The 18,770-nt window shown below is 40.1% G+C and overlaps 1 protein-coding gene across 1 annotated transcript in view; it reads right to left on the bottom strand.

The window, feature by feature from the left end:
- efnb2a (ephrin-B2a) overlaps positions 1 to 18,770 on the bottom strand; it is a 35,181-nt gene that overhangs the window by 10,790 nt on the left and 5,621 nt on the right. The window contains exon 2 of the mRNA XM_058081690.1: positions 10,269 to 10,552. Within this exon, the coding sequence (XP_057937673.1) occupies positions 10,269 to 10,552 (284 nt within the window). The remainder of the gene's footprint in view (positions 1 to 10,268; positions 10,553 to 18,770) is intronic.

Raw genomic sequence — 18,770 nt, 5'->3', positions numbered from 1 at the left:
TGTGTTGCTATGGTAATTGCTGCATAACTTGTATCAATACCCATATACTATCCAGCTATGTAACCGGAAAAACATCAGCTAAAGAGTCTAATTTTAACCAATTAAAAGAAAAATGGATGACAAGTCAAACCACATGAATTTTAAATGGTCAAATGTGGAAAAAAATGCAAGAGTCGGAGACCAGCGTTTGACATGAATAAGACATAAAAAAAAACAAGCAACTTGGCCCCATTTAAAAGCTAAGCCGTTCCAAGGGAACAAGTATCATCACTAAATGATCACTAAAACACACCAAGATCATCCATGGAGAAAAGTGTTATTATTTTGTACATCTTTTGGGAGAAAAACGTCCCTCTTATGCCCAAGGTTTAAGAGGTTAATCGCCTAAACACGTTGACTTGTGAGTGACCACCACGAGGGCATGTTTTTACAGTTGTGTTTACGGCACGACCCATTTGTGGTGTGTAGGGGTGCAGGGCAGTGACTGTGTTGTTAAAGTTATAGGGCTCATCTACCACATTACCAAAGGGTCATCTTTCTTCATTACCTTGTTTCTTTACACTAATAATCCAGCTGTATAGATGGCCGATGTTGTGAATAATTTAATAAAACAAATAACATGGAGCATAAATAGAATGAGAGGTTAAACAGTACAGTGGAACCTCGGTTAGTGTACGCCCCGGGTAGCGTTTTTTTTGGTTTAAGTCAAAACTGACGCCAATTTTGTGATTCGGTTCACAAACATATTGTCTTCTCTTGTAATTAACACACTACATGGATCCATCTATGTTAGCAAAACAGCAGCTTATTGATAACGAACAAAGTCATGTTCCAATACGGCTCTGTTGCCCGCCTATGATGTCATCAAAGGTTGACTCTGTGGTTCTTTACTAACTAACACAGTTACAACACAAAATCTGTGCTTTTCTTTTGGTCGCGGGTGCAAAATATCCTACAGTGCAGTTAAAAATGTTGCAAGTACCAGCATTTTGATGAAGAAATTTGAATTTAAGAAATAAATTATGCAAATTTCCCCATGGGGATGAATAAAGTATCTACCTACCTACCTAAATAATAATATGAAGGTGGTTTCACTATGGACTGTTCTTATTTCTTACTGGAAAAATGTATTAATTTTCGGCTATGCTTTAATCTGAGTCGGACCTTACGGAGCGGATTAATGACACTAATGAAGGTTCCACTGTATGTGATTATCGAATGGTCTCTTCTGAACCAAACCAGACACAGCCAGGCTGGATTGACTGGAATACAAACCAGACAGATAGGTAACCTGCTAATCCTCATTTTATTCATTCTATCTTGGACATGTTTGGCTGGATTCATACAAAGAACTCAAAAATGATCCGTTTTAAACTACATGGCATTATACGTATATATATAACCCTCCAAGACTCACAGAAAGGACAGGACAAGGATGTATCAAACAAATGAAGGAAAAAATAGAACAAAGTCTGCAGGCATGAATGAATGTATTTTCAATGCTTTTTGACCTTTCGACATGATTGGAAATTTGGTGGTTTGGAATTACACACACGTACAATCACACACAACTGTGTAAACAGCCTTCACAGTAGGTAGAAGCCACCAGGAAAAATCACTCAACGGTTCTAAAAAGGCGATGCTTTGAGGTTAAAGTGACAGCTGAAGTAGCTCAAGTAAAGCAGTCTTTACACAAAACGGTGAAGTTAATTGTATTTATGTAGAACAGGTCTATTGCATCTACGGAAACAAACTAAATATCCTTATTTTATTGACTTTATTTACAAAACAGGATGCTATTTCTATCTCTACACAGTCACACATTTACAATTTCTCACCGTCTTCCTACCGCATGCATCAAAGAGCATTTTTTGTGGGTTAATTTGAACACTGTCTAGTGCTTTCTTTTATAAAAGTTTGTGAACCAGAGGGGCAATTGCAGTACGTTTGCACAGTGTATTGATTACCAGCCCGATTCCACACCACACAATCCACACGTACGCAGCGCACATGTAAGTGTGCACCCAAAATGTACATGTAGAGAAAGAAATCTCATGCATCGTCTCCGCCGTGCACGGAAATGTGTGCACGTGTGTGTGTTCTTCTGCATCAAGGGAACTCCCCCGGCAGTTTCGACCTATGGCAGCATAACTAAGAGACGAGTCAGCCTTTTTCACGTATCAAAACTGTTATGTTTTTATTCTGCCCACGGCCTGAATCAGGAAGATGGTTCCACAGGAGAAGAACCTCTACCTCTACATTCTTTTCATAATTCTTGGAACCACAAGTGAATGTAAGCTCTGGGAGTGTAGCGTTGGACTAGGTTGATAAGGTACAATGGTGTCTGGCTATATCGTGCTTTGTAGGTGAGGAGGAGGATTTTAAATTCAATTATACATTATAAAAGGACCCGGTACAGCTAAGCTAGAACATGAGTAATATGATCTCCTGTGCTGGTTCTTAACTCGACCCAGGCACCTTGGGAGGTAAAGATTTATAAGTGGAAAGTCTACCTTGACTGGGAAGCAACACAGCTAAATCAGGAGGGACCGATGTAGACGTAAGCGTAAGAATTGGCAAAAAAATGAGTGAGAAGAATATCTACCATATGCATACAAAATATAAGTGTGTTTGGGGCAGAAACATGAAGAAACACTAACCGTCATGACAACAATCCAGATATTTCTAAGTGTTTGCTTACAAAGGATACTAATACTTTATCCAGATGTGATCAGCATCCAGTAATTATGGGAAAGGACAATTCAGAAATTCATAGAACAGGAAATACAGTAAAACCTATTGAAGTTGACATCCTTTGGACTGGCTGACTCATGTTGACAAAAAAAAAGCTGTTGACATAACCAAAAATAACCACATTTACTTGTGACTTCCGCCATGCATTTGCAAGGCTCCCAAAGTGCTTCACAATAAAGTGGGCCCCATTATTCATTCACTCCTCAGTCACACACTGGCGATGGTAACTACATCTGGAGCTGCAGCTGCCCTGGGGTAGTCTGATGGAAACAAATTTGCCAATTCGCACCTAAGGCCTCTCCTCATACACCAGTGTGGGCAGCACGAGATGAGCTTAGTAAAATAAAAGTAAAATATGACCGGAAAAACAAATGTTTTCATCACAAAATTCAATAATACATCTTTAATGACCCACAAATTGACATTAAACAATATTATTGTCAACATTTTTTGAGACCAAATAAACCATTGTTATGATAATACACTGTATAATAGTAATAAATCATACTATATGCTGATTTGGTGTGTGTGAGATGTATTTTCTCACAAGCAATTCATACCGTCTGTAAAACGTTTGCAGCATTTCCTGAAATGCTGGCTTTAATAGTTCCAGCTTACTTTGTCTATTTACATCAGGGCTGTCCAGCTGTCCTTCGATATTTACGAATGAAATAACCATAGATCATTCAAAAAGCAATGACGTACATATATTTAAATACTAATCTTTGTTAAACAATATTATTGTCAACATTTTTTGAGACCAAATAAACCATCGTTATGATAATACACTGTATAATAGTAATAAATCATACTATATGCGGATTTGGTGTGTGGGTATTTTCTCACAAGCAATTCCTACTGTCTGTAAAATGTTTGCAGCATTTCCTGAAATGCTGGCTTTAATAGTTCCAGCTTACTTTGTCTATTTACATCAAGGCTGTTCAGCTATCCTTTGATATTTACAGATGAAATAACCATAGATCATTCAAAAAGCAATGATGTACATATATTTAAATGCTAATCTTTGTGTTTTTATTCGTTATTAGTATCAACATTATGCCCTTTTGCACAATTTTTCCACTTTTGCTGTTTATTTCTTTCCACAGAAAGCCCCTGCATCACATTCTGGACACCCGTGCATGTGAGATGTTGTCAGGCTACGGAGGAGTGTGCAGGGTTTGGTCAGGGATTGGGTTGCATTTTGGCGGGGGTTATGCAGCTTTTAGAAGGTTACACTCCCGATCGCAGATACTCACCTCAGTTGACCTCTTTTTTTGTATTTAATTTCCAAATCAATGCATGACGTAAGGAACACTTACTGTTTTTCATTTTTAATATGCACCCTACTCGCTAAATATAAAAGTGCTAACACGGATCTCTTCTATATTTGAGGTGTGTTATGAAGTTTAAATGGAGCTAGCATGATTAGAAACACTCGATGGTTAACAGTGCAGACAGGTGTGAACATCTACATGTTTTGATCTGACAAATCTTAAGTGTGTTTGATCAAATGTAGAATTACTACAGCTTCTGCTTGAAAATTAACACGGTTGTTCAATTCCGATAGAAAAAACAGCCAAATGTCACTCTCTGACACTGGGAACACCGATGTAGGTTGGATTGCAAGGTGTACGTAGAGCACTTTATTTACAGTTCCAATCATGCCTTGCGCACTGTCACTTCCATATTACTGTATTAGCAATCACAGTAGCAACGCCGTAGTTCAGTCTCTTCTGGCAACCCTGTTCTTTTTATTTCATCATGTTTTTATATCGCAAGCCCAAGTGACAGGGTGCCACCCATCACAATACTTTTTTTTTTCTTTAAAGCTTGAGGAATGAGAAGATCTTATGGCACCCCTACTGCTCAAATTCCTTTGGAGATAGTCTCACACACACAAGTCACGTCACACATCACAACAAACAGAAAGGTAATCCTGTGTGTCTCCCTCTTCTGTCTCCTTCTCTCGGTTAGGGCCACTATAAAACTAGCAACAGCACAGAATGATAAGCCATTTTAAACACATCTCACACTCATTTTCTCAATGGCGAGCTGCAATGAAGCCAACTGAAACTGTTCTCATGTATAAAAAAAAACTCCTACATTGCAGATAGCTCAGTGTTTACTGCGGGGGCTGACAGGAAAGCTCACATTTAAAATATAATTGCATTTTCTCACTTGCATCTTGTCACTGTCATGTTTTTTTTTTTAGTTTGTAGGCAGACCACAATGAAAATCTTATTCTGTACACTGCAATCTGCTTTGTTGGCAATTGTTGATTTTGGTGTGGTTATAATAACTACACAGGGCTGTGGCCCTCATAAATAGTGGAAGAAAACAAATTTCAAGTATCCGGGGACAATGGAAGGATCCAAGAAACACAGATAAGAAGAAAGAGAAATTGTGATGCACACAATGAGAGAATAAGCACGAGGAAGACTGAGCAATCCAAGAGAGAGACAAAGGCAGCTATGATCTAAATACTCAGCATAATTAACATCCGTCGGGTTGCTGTGAAGCGTGAAGCCATCATCTCAGTGCTGGAGTTGTAGGCTGGTTAATGCCCATCACCACAGTTTGTCTAATCACCTGTGACAGGGGGCGCCTTAGCACTCAGGGATTCCAGTGACCCTTACAAAAAGGCCAGGCCAGAGCTGGGTCACCCCAAATACCAGCGCTGTCTAAAAATTACCACTGCCAGGTACCTCGAAAAGTATATTGTCTGTATTTATTCAACAATTAGTATTCAAGTACTTATATTGGCACAATTTTTGCATACCATGACATTATGGTATGAATGCACATTTACTGTAATCTTGTTAGAATTTTACGTAATTATGTGAATGCTGACCTAAAAGCATCAAAATACTGTATTTTTATTAAAATAATTATTATTGTCATTATTCGCCCAGCATACTGGCTGCACTTGATTATCATCAGTAACAATACATCAAAATGGATTGGCATTGTCCAGTTAAGACATTATGCAACACAGTGGGTTGCAGTCAAACATCGTTTTTTTTTCGTACAGTCTCTATTATTGTACAATACTAACCCGTACTATATCATTCTGTAGATTGGAGTACCCAAATCTGTGCATTCTTAATTTTTTTAATTCTTCATTTTTGTTATTTTTTTAAGTCCAACTGCTAAATAACCTCCCATGGGGCCAAAAAAGGTGCTACCACCATCAATTTCATAAAGATGGTGAGAAACACTATTAAATTCAAGAAAGAACACATCGCAAAGTACATCCCCTTCGCTCCCCTCCGCTCTTCTCCGCTCCTTCTCCGTAAAAATGATCAATTCCACTTGTCAGTTCACTGTAATTGCATTTGTTGTTGATATTTTTGTGTGTCTGGAACAGATTATTGGATTCACATTATTTCCTACAGAGAAAAAAATCTTTGGTTTTCATTCGTTTCAGTTTTCACTTTGGAAAAAAATGAATACATACCACAGCATATGGTATGTACTCTATATGTATATATTGTGCACCCAATATATCTTCTTTTGTTGTTTTTAAATCTACTTCTCTCTTCTGTCTGTTCTGTCTCTACCACAATAACATCCATTTTTTCTTTCTACTTTGATCTGTCTTTCACTGTTTCCCTTGCTCCTTTTTTTTTTTTTTTTTTGCTCATGTAATCTTCTTGAGTACAAGGCCCTCATCTTGAGGCCATGCTGCCGCAAACGATCACATCAAACTCATTTGCTCTCAACTGGAGCATCATGCACAGCCACTTCCCATACACATGCATGTGGGCATGTGTGACAAACACATGCACTGACAGGAATATCTGCAGACTTTAAAGCTGCCTGTCGGACAGATACAACCCAACGTGTGTCAAACAGGCGCCTCACACATGCGTTTGTCACTCTTTGCAAATAATGTTAAAAATAAATGAAATACATGAAAAGATGTTTGAAACTATGGTGTGGGCCTATCCATGAAATGTAAGTCTCGCCTTTGTACGGTTATCAGTATAAAGCAGCACTAATCCAATTGGTTGAGACCCAGATTTGTTGAATTGATGCGGGTTCCTTGGAAATCGTGAGAGGACATGGAGGATTAAACGGTGGTTAATTAATTATGTATCAAGTGCTCACTCCAAAAGACTAATCACATCCTTGCAGCAAACCTTGTGTGTGAGTCACAGGGAAGGGACACTCACACATGTACAGAACCCCCAAATTCAAGTTTTTCCATCTGTATCGTTTTAATATCACACATACTTCATCCATGCAAAATATACTGTTTTGCACATTTTTTTTTGCTTCTGCTTTACTTGAGCTTGCTCGGCTGCAGAACTGAGGCAAGACAAAGTCAAAAAGATGTAATTAACAGAAAAATGTTACTCACTCCAAAAGAAAAACTGCTCCAGCTTTTTGGCTTTTACAGCCATAAGGACCCACATCTATTTCTGCGTAGGGGGGCATGATGGGGGGGATATACCACAAACAAACTGGTGCAACACTTTCATATTACCGCGGCAAATTGGTCCCGGCCCCAACCACGATAAGTGAATTTCTACCACTATTAGAGCTCTGTAGACATGAAATAACACCCCTATAGTCCCTTTTTTAAATATATTATTCTTTGTTTACACCACATTGTGCAACTCTTATGTGTGTAGGCTACGGGATCACTGCAGGGACACAAGTGACGGCTACTACTTTAGCTACCGAGCTAACTAGTTAGCCTCCAATTACTTTATTTATTCTAAACTTGGGTGTGAAACAGAGTGGTGGAAGAAGAACAAAGTAGGAAGTATCTCATCAGTGAAACTTTACTGATGCATAGTAACCACAATACTGAAGAAAAGGATCTGCAACAGCAAACCCTTCATCTTACTTTCATTCATTCTGTAGTTATTGATTATATATTGGTCTATTTTGGTATATTGGTATATATGAGTAGATATATATTGATTATATATCTACTCATTCATTACATAATGCTTCTCAATACTTACCGCTGTGTTATTCAGCGTGTCCCATACATTAATTTATCTTTGGTGGCACGCCACTAATTAATTTTGAGAGCCACAAATCAATTCTTAATGACATTGATTAAGAATTTTACACGTTTATGCACGAATCAGGAAAATTCATAGAAATGACATGCATGTGTGTCACAGATCATTATAATAATTAGATGATGATGTCATGTCAGAATGTTATTATGTTACTTATGAAGTTATTTATTGTATGAATGCTGACGAGTGAATGTTCAAACTCAAAATTTTAAAATTCAAAATTTTCCGTCCCCAAAAATCCACATTTTTCAACCAGTTCATCTCATTGCAGTGTCAAAATGTTATTATGTTACTTATGAAGTTATTTATTGTATGAATGCTGAAGAGTGAATGTTTTCCTTCAAACTCAAAATTAAAAAATTCAAAATTCTAAATGTTCCGTCCGCAAAAATCCACATTTGTCAACCAGTTCATCTCATTGCAGTGTCAAAAACATCCTCTTATTCAGTGAAATCGACCTCTCAGCTGATTCAAACCATTCCAACGTCCAAATGTTCAGGGTGTGTTTTTAAATTCCAAGATAGAATTGCTGGAATTCCGTGTTTTCCAGCCCCCGATAATCAATAATTGAAATGAATGGAGAACTTTTCCCAAGTACACATGACTCAGTTTGTCTAGGTCATTCCAGCTCATTTGGGATATGAACACAAATGCTGCACTCTCTCAAAGGTTCTTAGGCTTATGAAAAAGTCCCTCTTCTCTACTTTGTACGTTTTCATGGAAAATGTGTGCTCCGGGGAGAGTTTTTTTTTTTTTTACCTGGGTAATTTTTCCCGTAAATGCAGCAAGGTTTTTCAAAAATATCAGGTAAATGAGAAAAGTTCCTACGGCGAAAAATTGACTAATATTTAACAGCAGTGCTTCAGTGAAGGGAGATGAGGAGGAGGTGAGAGGAGGGTGATGGAGTCTTTGTAGTGAGAAGCCTTTGTAGTCTTTCAGCACACACACACACACACACACAATACTCTTAATGATTTTTCAGCTTCTGTGGATGTGCACGGTTGTCTTAAATATACGTATGTGTGCAACTTTCAACCATTGCATAATTTTCACCGGCATCTTTTGCATGATGCAAATCTCACCAGCAGGACCACCAACCTTCACACATGAAGACAAACACTACAGGCCTATGCAAATATGACGAGGAAGTATTACAGTTGGCTGCTTGGTTTGAAGCTATCAAAAGCAGAACTGTGTCATGTGCCATGAACATGTTTTTTTCGGAAGCAGCTGCTTTTCATATGTCCTCGCACATGTTGCTAAGCACTTAGAGGAAATTAACGGTAGCGCTAGCCAGTTGCTGCAAGGCGTTTATCAAACATGACGACTAGCACATTGATTTGTTTGCTTGGATGAGATGATATTTCCTGCAACTATTTCCCTATCTTTTACCCCCTTTCCTTCTAGAGAATAAGAAATATGGCTCTCCTCTGCAGTGACAAGCACACAGATGGTGGTGGCATAGCCTCACAGATGGTATTATCTTCGATGCACCCCCCCCCTCTACACCACACAGATGGTTCGGTCCACCTCCCCGTTTTACAACACAGGAGGTCTTCACTAAACCTTGTCAAAACTTCCCTGAGGATGTTAGCACATGACGCTTAATCGACAAAAGTGCAGTAGCCACACCTATCATAGTGGATAGTGATGGGGAGGGGGGTAGTATTTAGGTTGCACGGTGGCCTAGTGGTTAGTGCGCACTGGGCCTCACAGCTAGGAGACCGGAGTTCAATTCCAACCTCGGCCATCTCCAATATTTCTGCTAATGTAATTTAGCCACATCACTTCACTGGTGGAGAATTAAAAGTATTTGGATTTTCCATGATCGGGGGGGTGCTCAGAGTAGAGCCGCTTCTCCTTCACGTCAAGAGGAGTCAGTTGAGGTGGCTCGGGCATCTAGTCCGGATGCCTCCCGGACGCCTCCCTGGTGAGGTGTTCCGGGTATGCCCAGCCGGGAAAAGGCCCCGGGGCAGACCTAGGACACGCTGGAGGGATTATGTCTCACAGCTGGCCTGGGAACACCTTGGTGTCCTCCCGGTGGAGCTGAAAGGAGGTGGCCGGGGACCGGGAAGTATGGACTTCCCTACTAAGACTGCTGCCCCCGCGACCCGGATAAGCGGAGAAAAATGGATGGATGGATTTTCCACGCTGCATGGGAGTCAAGTGGTTAGCGCACAGGCCCAACAGCTTGGAGAGCCAAGTTCGATTCCGCCCTCGGGCATCTCTATGTGGAGTTTGCATGTTCTCCCCGTGCATGCGTGGATTTTCTCCGGTTTTCTCCCACATTCCAAAAACATGCTAGGTTAATTGGCGACTCCAAATTGTCCATAGGTATGAATGTGAGTGTGAATGGTTGTTTGTCTATATGTGCCCTGTGATTGGCTGGCGACCAGTCCAGGGTATACCCCGCCTCTCGCCCGAAGAGGGTGAGGATAAGCGGAATGAATGAACAGATTTCATATATGTACTTACAGATGATGTAATAGTCTTTTCCCCTGAAGAACTCCAAGCCCCACAGGTTGGGACTAAACTCCTGAAACTTGAGGGTGAACTTTACGTCTTGATCAGGCTTGACACAGTTGAGGAGTGGCGTGTCGGCCTTGGTAATGGTGCAGCTTTCCAGTTGATCCCTGGGCACCATGTACACCTTGTAAAACTCCACTCCATCGCCCACCCCACCGTCCACACGCGGGCACACAATGTCCAATTTGTCACCAATCTGGGGGTACAGTACCACACCTTGACCTGGCACGAATCTGCAAGAAGGAGAAGAATCTTAGTGTTACACAAGACATCAACATTCATAATGCAGTGTTTCCCCGACCGTACATTCAGACTAAATGTGTTATTATTTTCACGACAGCGTGGCTTTGTGTTCACTTTGTGATCTAGTGCTTTCTACTAGCTGTAAACCTTGGGGAAAGACCGTTATTGTTCAATCTTTTAGTGCTTCAGCTTTAGTGTGTCACTGAAATTGTTCAGATATTGTAGTGTTTATGATTATCAGTACGGTTGCGACAAAGAACTATTTTAATAACCAATTATTACAGATTAATAGCAGTTTTAAACTGACACAGTTCATTCATTCATTTTCTTTTTCCTCACGAGGGGGTTGCTGGAGCCTATCCCAGTTGTCTTGTGGCGAGAGGCGGGGTACACTCTAGACTGGTGGCCAGCCAATCACAGGGCACATATAGACAAACAACCATTCACACTCACATTCATACCTATGGACAATTTGGAGTCGCCAATTAACCTAGCATGTTTTTGGAATGTACGGGGAGAACATGCAAACTCCATACAGAGATGGTCGAGGGTGGAATTGAACCCTGGTCTCCTAGCTGTGAGGTCTGCGCACTAACCACTCAACCACTGTGCCGCCCCTGACACAGTTCAAATGACCAAAATAGCTGTCAATTAACCGGGTAATGGATTAACCGATGAATTAATTAATTGATTAATTGTTGCAGTTTATTAGTTTTACATGGGTTGTCCTCAACAACATCAGCAAACTAAGCTTTGCTCTGCGTCCTGTTCACAGACAGTCTGAAATCATAAAACCATTTAACATTACTGCCAGAGAGGGAGCGCTTCATTTAACACGGTAAAAGAGGTGCTCTTATTATTATCGTTTTTATTATTACCGTTTCATTTAATTCATGTATTTAGGGTTTTTTTTATTCCTACAGTTTATGTTCTTTTGTTCTATGTATACAGTGGTAATTTAGGTATGAGTTCATATTTACACAAAAACCTGACTTACAAGGTTGAAGCAGTAGTTTGGAACATTATGTGAGTGAATTTGCCTCATACAAAGTAAGACCCATTACATCCGAGTATTCTGCATAGATTTCCTGCACCACATTGTGGAAACGCTGCTCAGAGCAAATAATTCAGCAGATTAACGACATGAAAACCGCGTGCTTCACAGATTTGGAAGCAGTATATAGAACACCGTTTCACGAGGTTTACAAATAATAAGATGAATCTAGCTTGTTGAGGAAACACCACAACAACAGCAACAGGAGCAGAAACTCCAAACGCCTATAGGGCTTTGTCTGGGAGTGTAATTGAATTTCCCTAAATATTTCCCAAAAGGAAAATAATGTTGCAGTTTAGTCTCCAACTCGAGAGGCCCTGCAGCATTCCTTTGACTGCATACCAGATTACGCTCAAAATGAAGGTGAAAATTGTATTTGCTGAGTCAGTGTGTCCCAAATTTATTACAATGTGGAATATACCCACAGATGCCTGAGAGGAATAAGAGGAATAAGAGGAATAATCATCTCAGTGTTAGCCCTACCGCAGCAACCCCTGCCCTCTGAAAAGTTATTGAATTTTAATGAATTATATTGGAATATAATTATATTAGATTTGTATGCAGTGCAAGATCACAACAGACGTAATTTAACAATAATGAAATTGCCTCGTTTTATTTATCTAATTTACATGACAGCATGTCATTTCTGTCTCACATTAAAGGCGTTATTATTTATCATATTTGTATCTCTGTAGATTATCAAAGAGCCTTTCTATTGTTTTTTTTTTTTTACTAGGGATGTAAAACCATGTACCGCTTGGGCCGTCCGATACGGGACAATCCGCCCGTATGTACCGCCAAACAGAGGCGGCTCGGCTCAACTATGTGGGTGCGGGGTGAGGTGCGGTGCACCTGTTTTTGAACGATTCACTGCCATAAATGGAGGAAGAGGGAAATAAAACTATAAAAGCAGCGTGCTGCCATGGAGCCTATCCCAGCTGTCTTCGGGCAAGAGGCGGGGTACACCCTGGACTGGTCGCCAGCCAATCACAGGGCACATATAGACAAACAACCATTCACACTCTCATTCATACCTATGGACAATTTGGAGTCGCCAATTAACCTAGCATGTTTTTGGAATGTGGGAGGAAACCGGAGTACCCGGAGAAATCCCACACGTGCACGATGAAAACATGCAAACGCCATGCAGAGTGTGGAATCGAACTCGGGTCGCCAAGCTGTGAGGCCTGCGTACTAACCACTCTCCGCCGTGCAGGCCATTATCCATCCATCCATTCATTTTCTGTACCGCTTATCCTCACGAGGGTCGCGGGCATGCTGGAGCCTATCCCAGCTGTCTTCGGGCGAGAGGCGGGGTACACCCTGGACTGGTGGCCAGCCAATCACAGGGCACATATAGACAAACAACCATTCACACTAACATTCATATGTACCTATGGACAATTTGGAGTCGCCAATTAACCTAGCATGTTTTTGGAATGTGGGAGGAAACCGGAGTACCCGGAGAAAACCCACTGGGGAGAACATGCAAACTCCACACAGAGATGGCAGAGGGTGGAATTGAACCCTGGTCTATCACCACTGATGTGTTTGCAAATTTTTTGTCCGAATGACTGATCTGCCCTTGGTATCGCGTATGGTGAAGTGACAGTCACTTGTCTTTTACTGTGGAAGGTGATGCGTAGCAAATGTCCGCTACTCTGTTGTACGCGTGCATGTGTGCATACTTGTTGGTGTTCGTCCGTATTTGACGCGGTTAACTGACATTATGAACATGAAATATTCAAGAAATGACAGGTGGAGAACAGCCACGCAGACAATGGTGCTGGCTAAACATAAAATATGTATGTGGTTTGACAGAGTCTGCAATGCTATTTAAAATGTAATTGTTAAGTTGTGGTAAACATTGTGAAAGAGTTATGTGTTAAATGTCAATTTCAATTAAAAACTGTGTATTTCGTCATCGAACCATCAGATTTAAGCGCTATCGCTCCTCCATAGTCACATTTCATAACCTGTTATAATAGAAAGTAATAGAAATACTCCAAAATAACTTACAAATATAACAAGTTTGTATCATGTGTTAACTTGGAACCCTATCCCTGAAAGAAATAATGAGGAAAATCGTGACGTGAGCACGTTTTGGACATATTCAGCTCCCCCCAGACTGAGCGGCAGAGTCAGGCTTATGTCTTTTTTTTTTTTTTTTTTTCTTTGACTACAAAAGCAGCCACCGCAGACTGTCAGGGGAGACCTCCAGCTGGGGACTTGTGGTAAGGCACAGACAATTCATAATTAACGACAAGCACACAATTAAATGGAAAAAAGGGGGAGTAAATCAGTGCAGAATCATTTTAAATACACATCAAGGCTTTGAGATTATGCAGCTATTCTATCAAATGAACACATACGGAACATCTTTTTTTTTTTTTTTTTCTCCAAGTGAATGCATCATGTTTTTTTTGCCTCTAGCAAATAGCATGTGCTCAACAAACGTGCATGCACGCAATATACAGTAACACTCATAAGCACGAACACACTCAAACTCATGCGCAACAGCTAAATAGGTCGAGTGGATGTTTTTTTTTTACCCCTGAGGACACACTCGACGGTAATGCTGTATGTCCAGCAAAGATGGACCCCAATGAGATAAAGGTTGTATATTTAAAGAAAATAATAAGGTGCCTTGAGTCCTAATGAAACTGAAGTGATTCACAATATTAAAAAGGCACAGCCTTCTAACACTGACATGCATATGTCTGGATATCGACCAACATCCTATTTACACACGAGGTGTGCAAGCACATTTCTGACAATGTTATCAATAAGGGTGTCAGGACCCCATGAATGTTATCTCTGCAGGAAGTGGACAACTTGCAGGAGATCAAACGTTTCCAGCGATGATGCAGAAGCAAAGCAAAACACGATAAGCATGAGCTTAAAAACATCATTGACCACCGACACAATATTCCATTGTGTGCAACCCAAACGTTACTGCAGAGTAGCAATCGCACTAAAGTCTGCTAGGCTGCATGAGCACATGTGTGGATGTGTTTGTGTTGATGATAGTCAAGTTTAACTTGTGCATTCTCATAAATACTGTATATCAAGAGGATATACTCCAAGATATCCTCCATACTTTGGCTATGACATGCTATATACCATGTTTATATAATCTGCTATATATACAAAACAAATTTTTTATAAAAATGCACTTCTGCCACCTTGTGGATGGGTTTTTTTTCGGCTTAAAAATGCACCAAACATGATCTCTTCTGTTGTGCAGTTGTGTCATCACCTCTTTTTACTTCTCGCACAAAAAAACATAAAAGACGTATCGGTCAGGTTGAAAAAAAAAACGTGTATGAGTTAATATACTGTATAGTGAATCTTCGCAGATTTTTGGTTTAAAAAAAATCTCTGGAAAAAAAAACTTTTTTTTACTCTAAATGAAAAAATAAAAAACAATATGTACTGTAAATATGTGATAATAAAATAATAAAATTTTAAAAAGGTCAACATTTTTTAATATTTATGTCTATGTTTCACCGATAATGTTTTTTCTCAAGTATTTCGATTTCCCACTTGGTTGGGCGGCCCCTGAATGCACCATAGTTGTGTGCTATGACTCCAGTTCCATAGTGATGAGTAATTGTTATTTAAACCTGAATTATGCATTTAGCTTGATAGCTTCGGTCGCTAGTGAGGGTTCTGTAGCTAATCTAATAATATGTCACTTTTATTGCAAATGTTGATCCAACATTGGCTATTACTTGCAGATTTTTTTTCCATTTGCTAGTTTACATCTTTTGTCCATATATAAACAAAAAAATGGGTGTTGAAGAATCACTGATGTCCTTTGCCAAGAAAATGCTTCATTAATACTGAGAAGGTTGTACCGATAATGTTTTTTCCTCAAGTATTTAGATTTCACACTTGGTTGGGCGGCCCCTGAACGCACCATAGTTGTGTGCTATGACTCCAGTTCTATAGTGATGAGTACTTTGAATATGTGTGTGTGAGGGCTTAAACCTGAATTATGCATTTAGCTCGATAGCTTCTGTCGCGAGTGAGAGTTCTGCAGCTAATCTAATGAAATGTCACTTTTATTGCAAATGTTGATCCAACATCGGCGAGCATGGGAGTATCAGTTGCAGATTTTTTTTTCCATTTGACTTTTGAAGAATCACTGATGTCCTTTGCCAAGAAAATGCTTCATTAATACTGACAAGGTTGTGCCGATAATGTTTTTTCCTCAAGTATTTCGATTTCACACTTGGTTGGGCGGCCCCTGAACGCACCATAGTTGTGTGCTATGACTCCAGTTCTATTGTGATGAGTACTTTTTATACTTTGAATGTGTGTGTTAGGGCTTAAACCTGAATTATGCATTTAGTTTGATAGCTTCTGTCGCGAGTGAGAGTTCTGCAGCTAATCTAATTAAATGTCACTTTTATTGCAAATGTTGATCCAACATCGCCGATCATGGGAGTATTTTTTTTCCATTTGACTGTTGAAGAATCACTGATGTCCTTTCCCTAGAAAATGCTTCATTAATACTGAGAAGGTTGTAAATCTGACCAAAATGCGCTGACGAGTCCTCTCCCCCCCGCTCAAGGTTTGCCTGCCAAGTGGGGATGAAAATGGACCATTTGCCGGTTTGGGTGCACTGGTGTGTGACACTGCAACCTTGAAAGAGCGTTGGGTCTCTGCTCATCTGTTTTTTTTTTTTTGTTTAATCGCACTAACTTTTCATCCTTTGGGTTTGTGTATGTGCTTGTGTGTTAAGTTGTTTGGGAAAGAGAACAGAAAGCTAAAGCGGAGGAGAATGCTGACGTCTCCAAACAAAGAGTAAATCTCCCTCAGTCACTTCTACTCTCTCCTCTCTCCTCTCCGATATCAGTGTGTTTTCCCAACTATGTAACCCATTGTCCTCCTGTCACTGTACTTGCTTCCTATCACCCTTGTCTCAATTTCAGGCTTCCAATTTGAAGCAGTGGTTGTTTGTGTGATGAAACAGAGCCACAGCGGCGTATCGCTATCACAATCTTTCCTCCGTTCTCATCCGAGTGGGGAATATTTGCCACCCATCAAGAGCAAGTGTTTGAATCCCAGCTGCAATGCAAGGTTTCATTAAGGCAGCAGACAAAGACGGCAATAGTGGTGACGGTTAATCCACCCTCGCTTCTATGCGCCGCTCCGGCTTTTGCCCTCTGTCGGCCGAGGGGACGGAGGTCTTTATGCTGACTGTCACCTTATACTCTTTGTCCTCTTTCTGGCTGTGCCTGCAATTGCCGCCTTCGGCACTACCTTTCAAGCAGTAATCCAGGACTATGGAATCTGAGCAGCCCTCCATATAATTACTACCCTTCTTCTCACGAGGGGACCCCGATGCTTTCTTCCAACCAGCTCTGTTTCATTCTTGTACCTTCTAATGCATGACCCCGGTAATCATCTTTGACCACCAACCTTATAATGCCAGTAATCTGACCATTTTGTTAACCAATTTAACTCACCTTTTAAAACACAGGGGACGTGTGGTTGCATTTGTGTTGCTTCGGTAATTGCTACATATACGTATACCTCCGCAGAACCGGAAGAACGTCAGCTAAAATTTGACAATTTTCAGAAAACAGAAGAATTCAAATCACCAATGCTGAAATGGGGCTTGGAAGCAGTCTGAGACCAGAATACGTCATAAATCATTTCGTAAAACAAAATATTCATGCAACTTCTAATGTTACAATTATCATTCCTTTCATTCCTTTAACACTGAAAATACATTTTCAGTCATATCTACAGTAATCATCAAAGTCTACAATTTTACTTCCATGCCAACATCATCCACGCTGACCTCGGAGATGAAGACAAAATAAAGGGCACAAAGTTACAGACATCCGCACAAGACCTTGTCACTCATTCATGACGGACCTGCATCTCTATGCCACCCCCCCCACAGCCCCTTATTTGAACAAAAGAACCCACAGAGGTGCCCCCGTCACTGGCCGGTCACAAAGGGCCTTTGGGCTTCTCTGTAATCTCTTAATGAACTGCAGAGGAGGAGAGGGAGCGCTCTTTTAACATTAACCATGTAAGCAGGCCTCTCTTTTGTTTCTCCCTTCTAAATACAAAATGGATTAGCAGAGGAAGTAGGCGTGTGTGTATTTGTGTGTGTGTGTGCTTGTGTGTGTATGTGTGTTAGACTGGGGTGAGGAGAATGTGGAGATTCTTAGGGGTTGCATGCATAAGGGCAGTAAAGGAGTAAAGAGAACACAACAATGAGGTTTAATCGACACAGCCGTGGGCCTTGTGGAGAGATTTTTTTTTTTTTTTTGTTCCATAGATGCACACATGTCGTATGTGCACGGAGAAAGCCGTCCTTTATTTGCTGCCCCCACCTACAAAGGCATTAAGACCGACCGGCCTGGAGCCTTCACATTTCAAACGTTTGTCCTTCAACAGTCAAAGAGTCCAAACACAAACTAAGAAAGAGACGCAGTGGCAGCGGAGAATGTTGCTATTTTTGACACTTAACTACTTCCCACTTGTCTACCGATTCAAGACATTCCAACATTCCAACATCAAAGTGTTCAGCTCATTCGGGAGACAATGTTAAAAAAAAAAAAAATCCCACATTCTACATAATTTTCACATTTTCTGCGACAACATTCCCATTGGGAATGGAGCGTTTATATTTTAGATTTTTGGTTTTGATTCAAACCCTTGGCGATCCGTAACAACAAACATTCTCACTTCCCGAAAATGCTCTTTGATTGTGTGAGTTCTTACAACTTCCATATTTCTCAGCCGATTCAAACCATCAAAACATTGAGCTCGTTCAAAACAAGGGGTGTCCCGATACAGTTTTTTCACTTCCGATCCGATACCGATATTGCAGCAGATATGATCCGATATCAACACAAATCATACATAGTTTTATTTACTTTGTAATGTGGAATATTATCATACTTAGAGAACACTAGACAGCAACAGTCGGTATGAGGAAAATTTTGATTTATTTAGTTTTATTTATTGATTTAGTTTTATTTAGTTTAATTGATTTAGTTTTATTTATTGATTTAGTTTTATTTAGTTTTATTTATTGATTTAGTTTTATTTCGTTTTATTGATTTAGTTTTATTTAGTTTTATTTATACGTTTTAGGTGCCCAATGAAACCTTTCAAACCAACAT

Source organism: Doryrhamphus excisus, chromosome 9, assembly GCF_030265055.1.
Source record: "Doryrhamphus excisus isolate RoL2022-K1 chromosome 9, RoL_Dexc_1.0, whole genome shotgun sequence".
Classification (NCBI taxonomy): Eukaryota; Metazoa; Chordata; class Actinopteri; order Syngnathiformes; family Syngnathidae; genus Doryrhamphus; species Doryrhamphus excisus.
The sequence above is the reverse complement of the archived record's forward strand: the minus strand, read 5'-3'. Positions and strand labels throughout refer to the sequence as shown.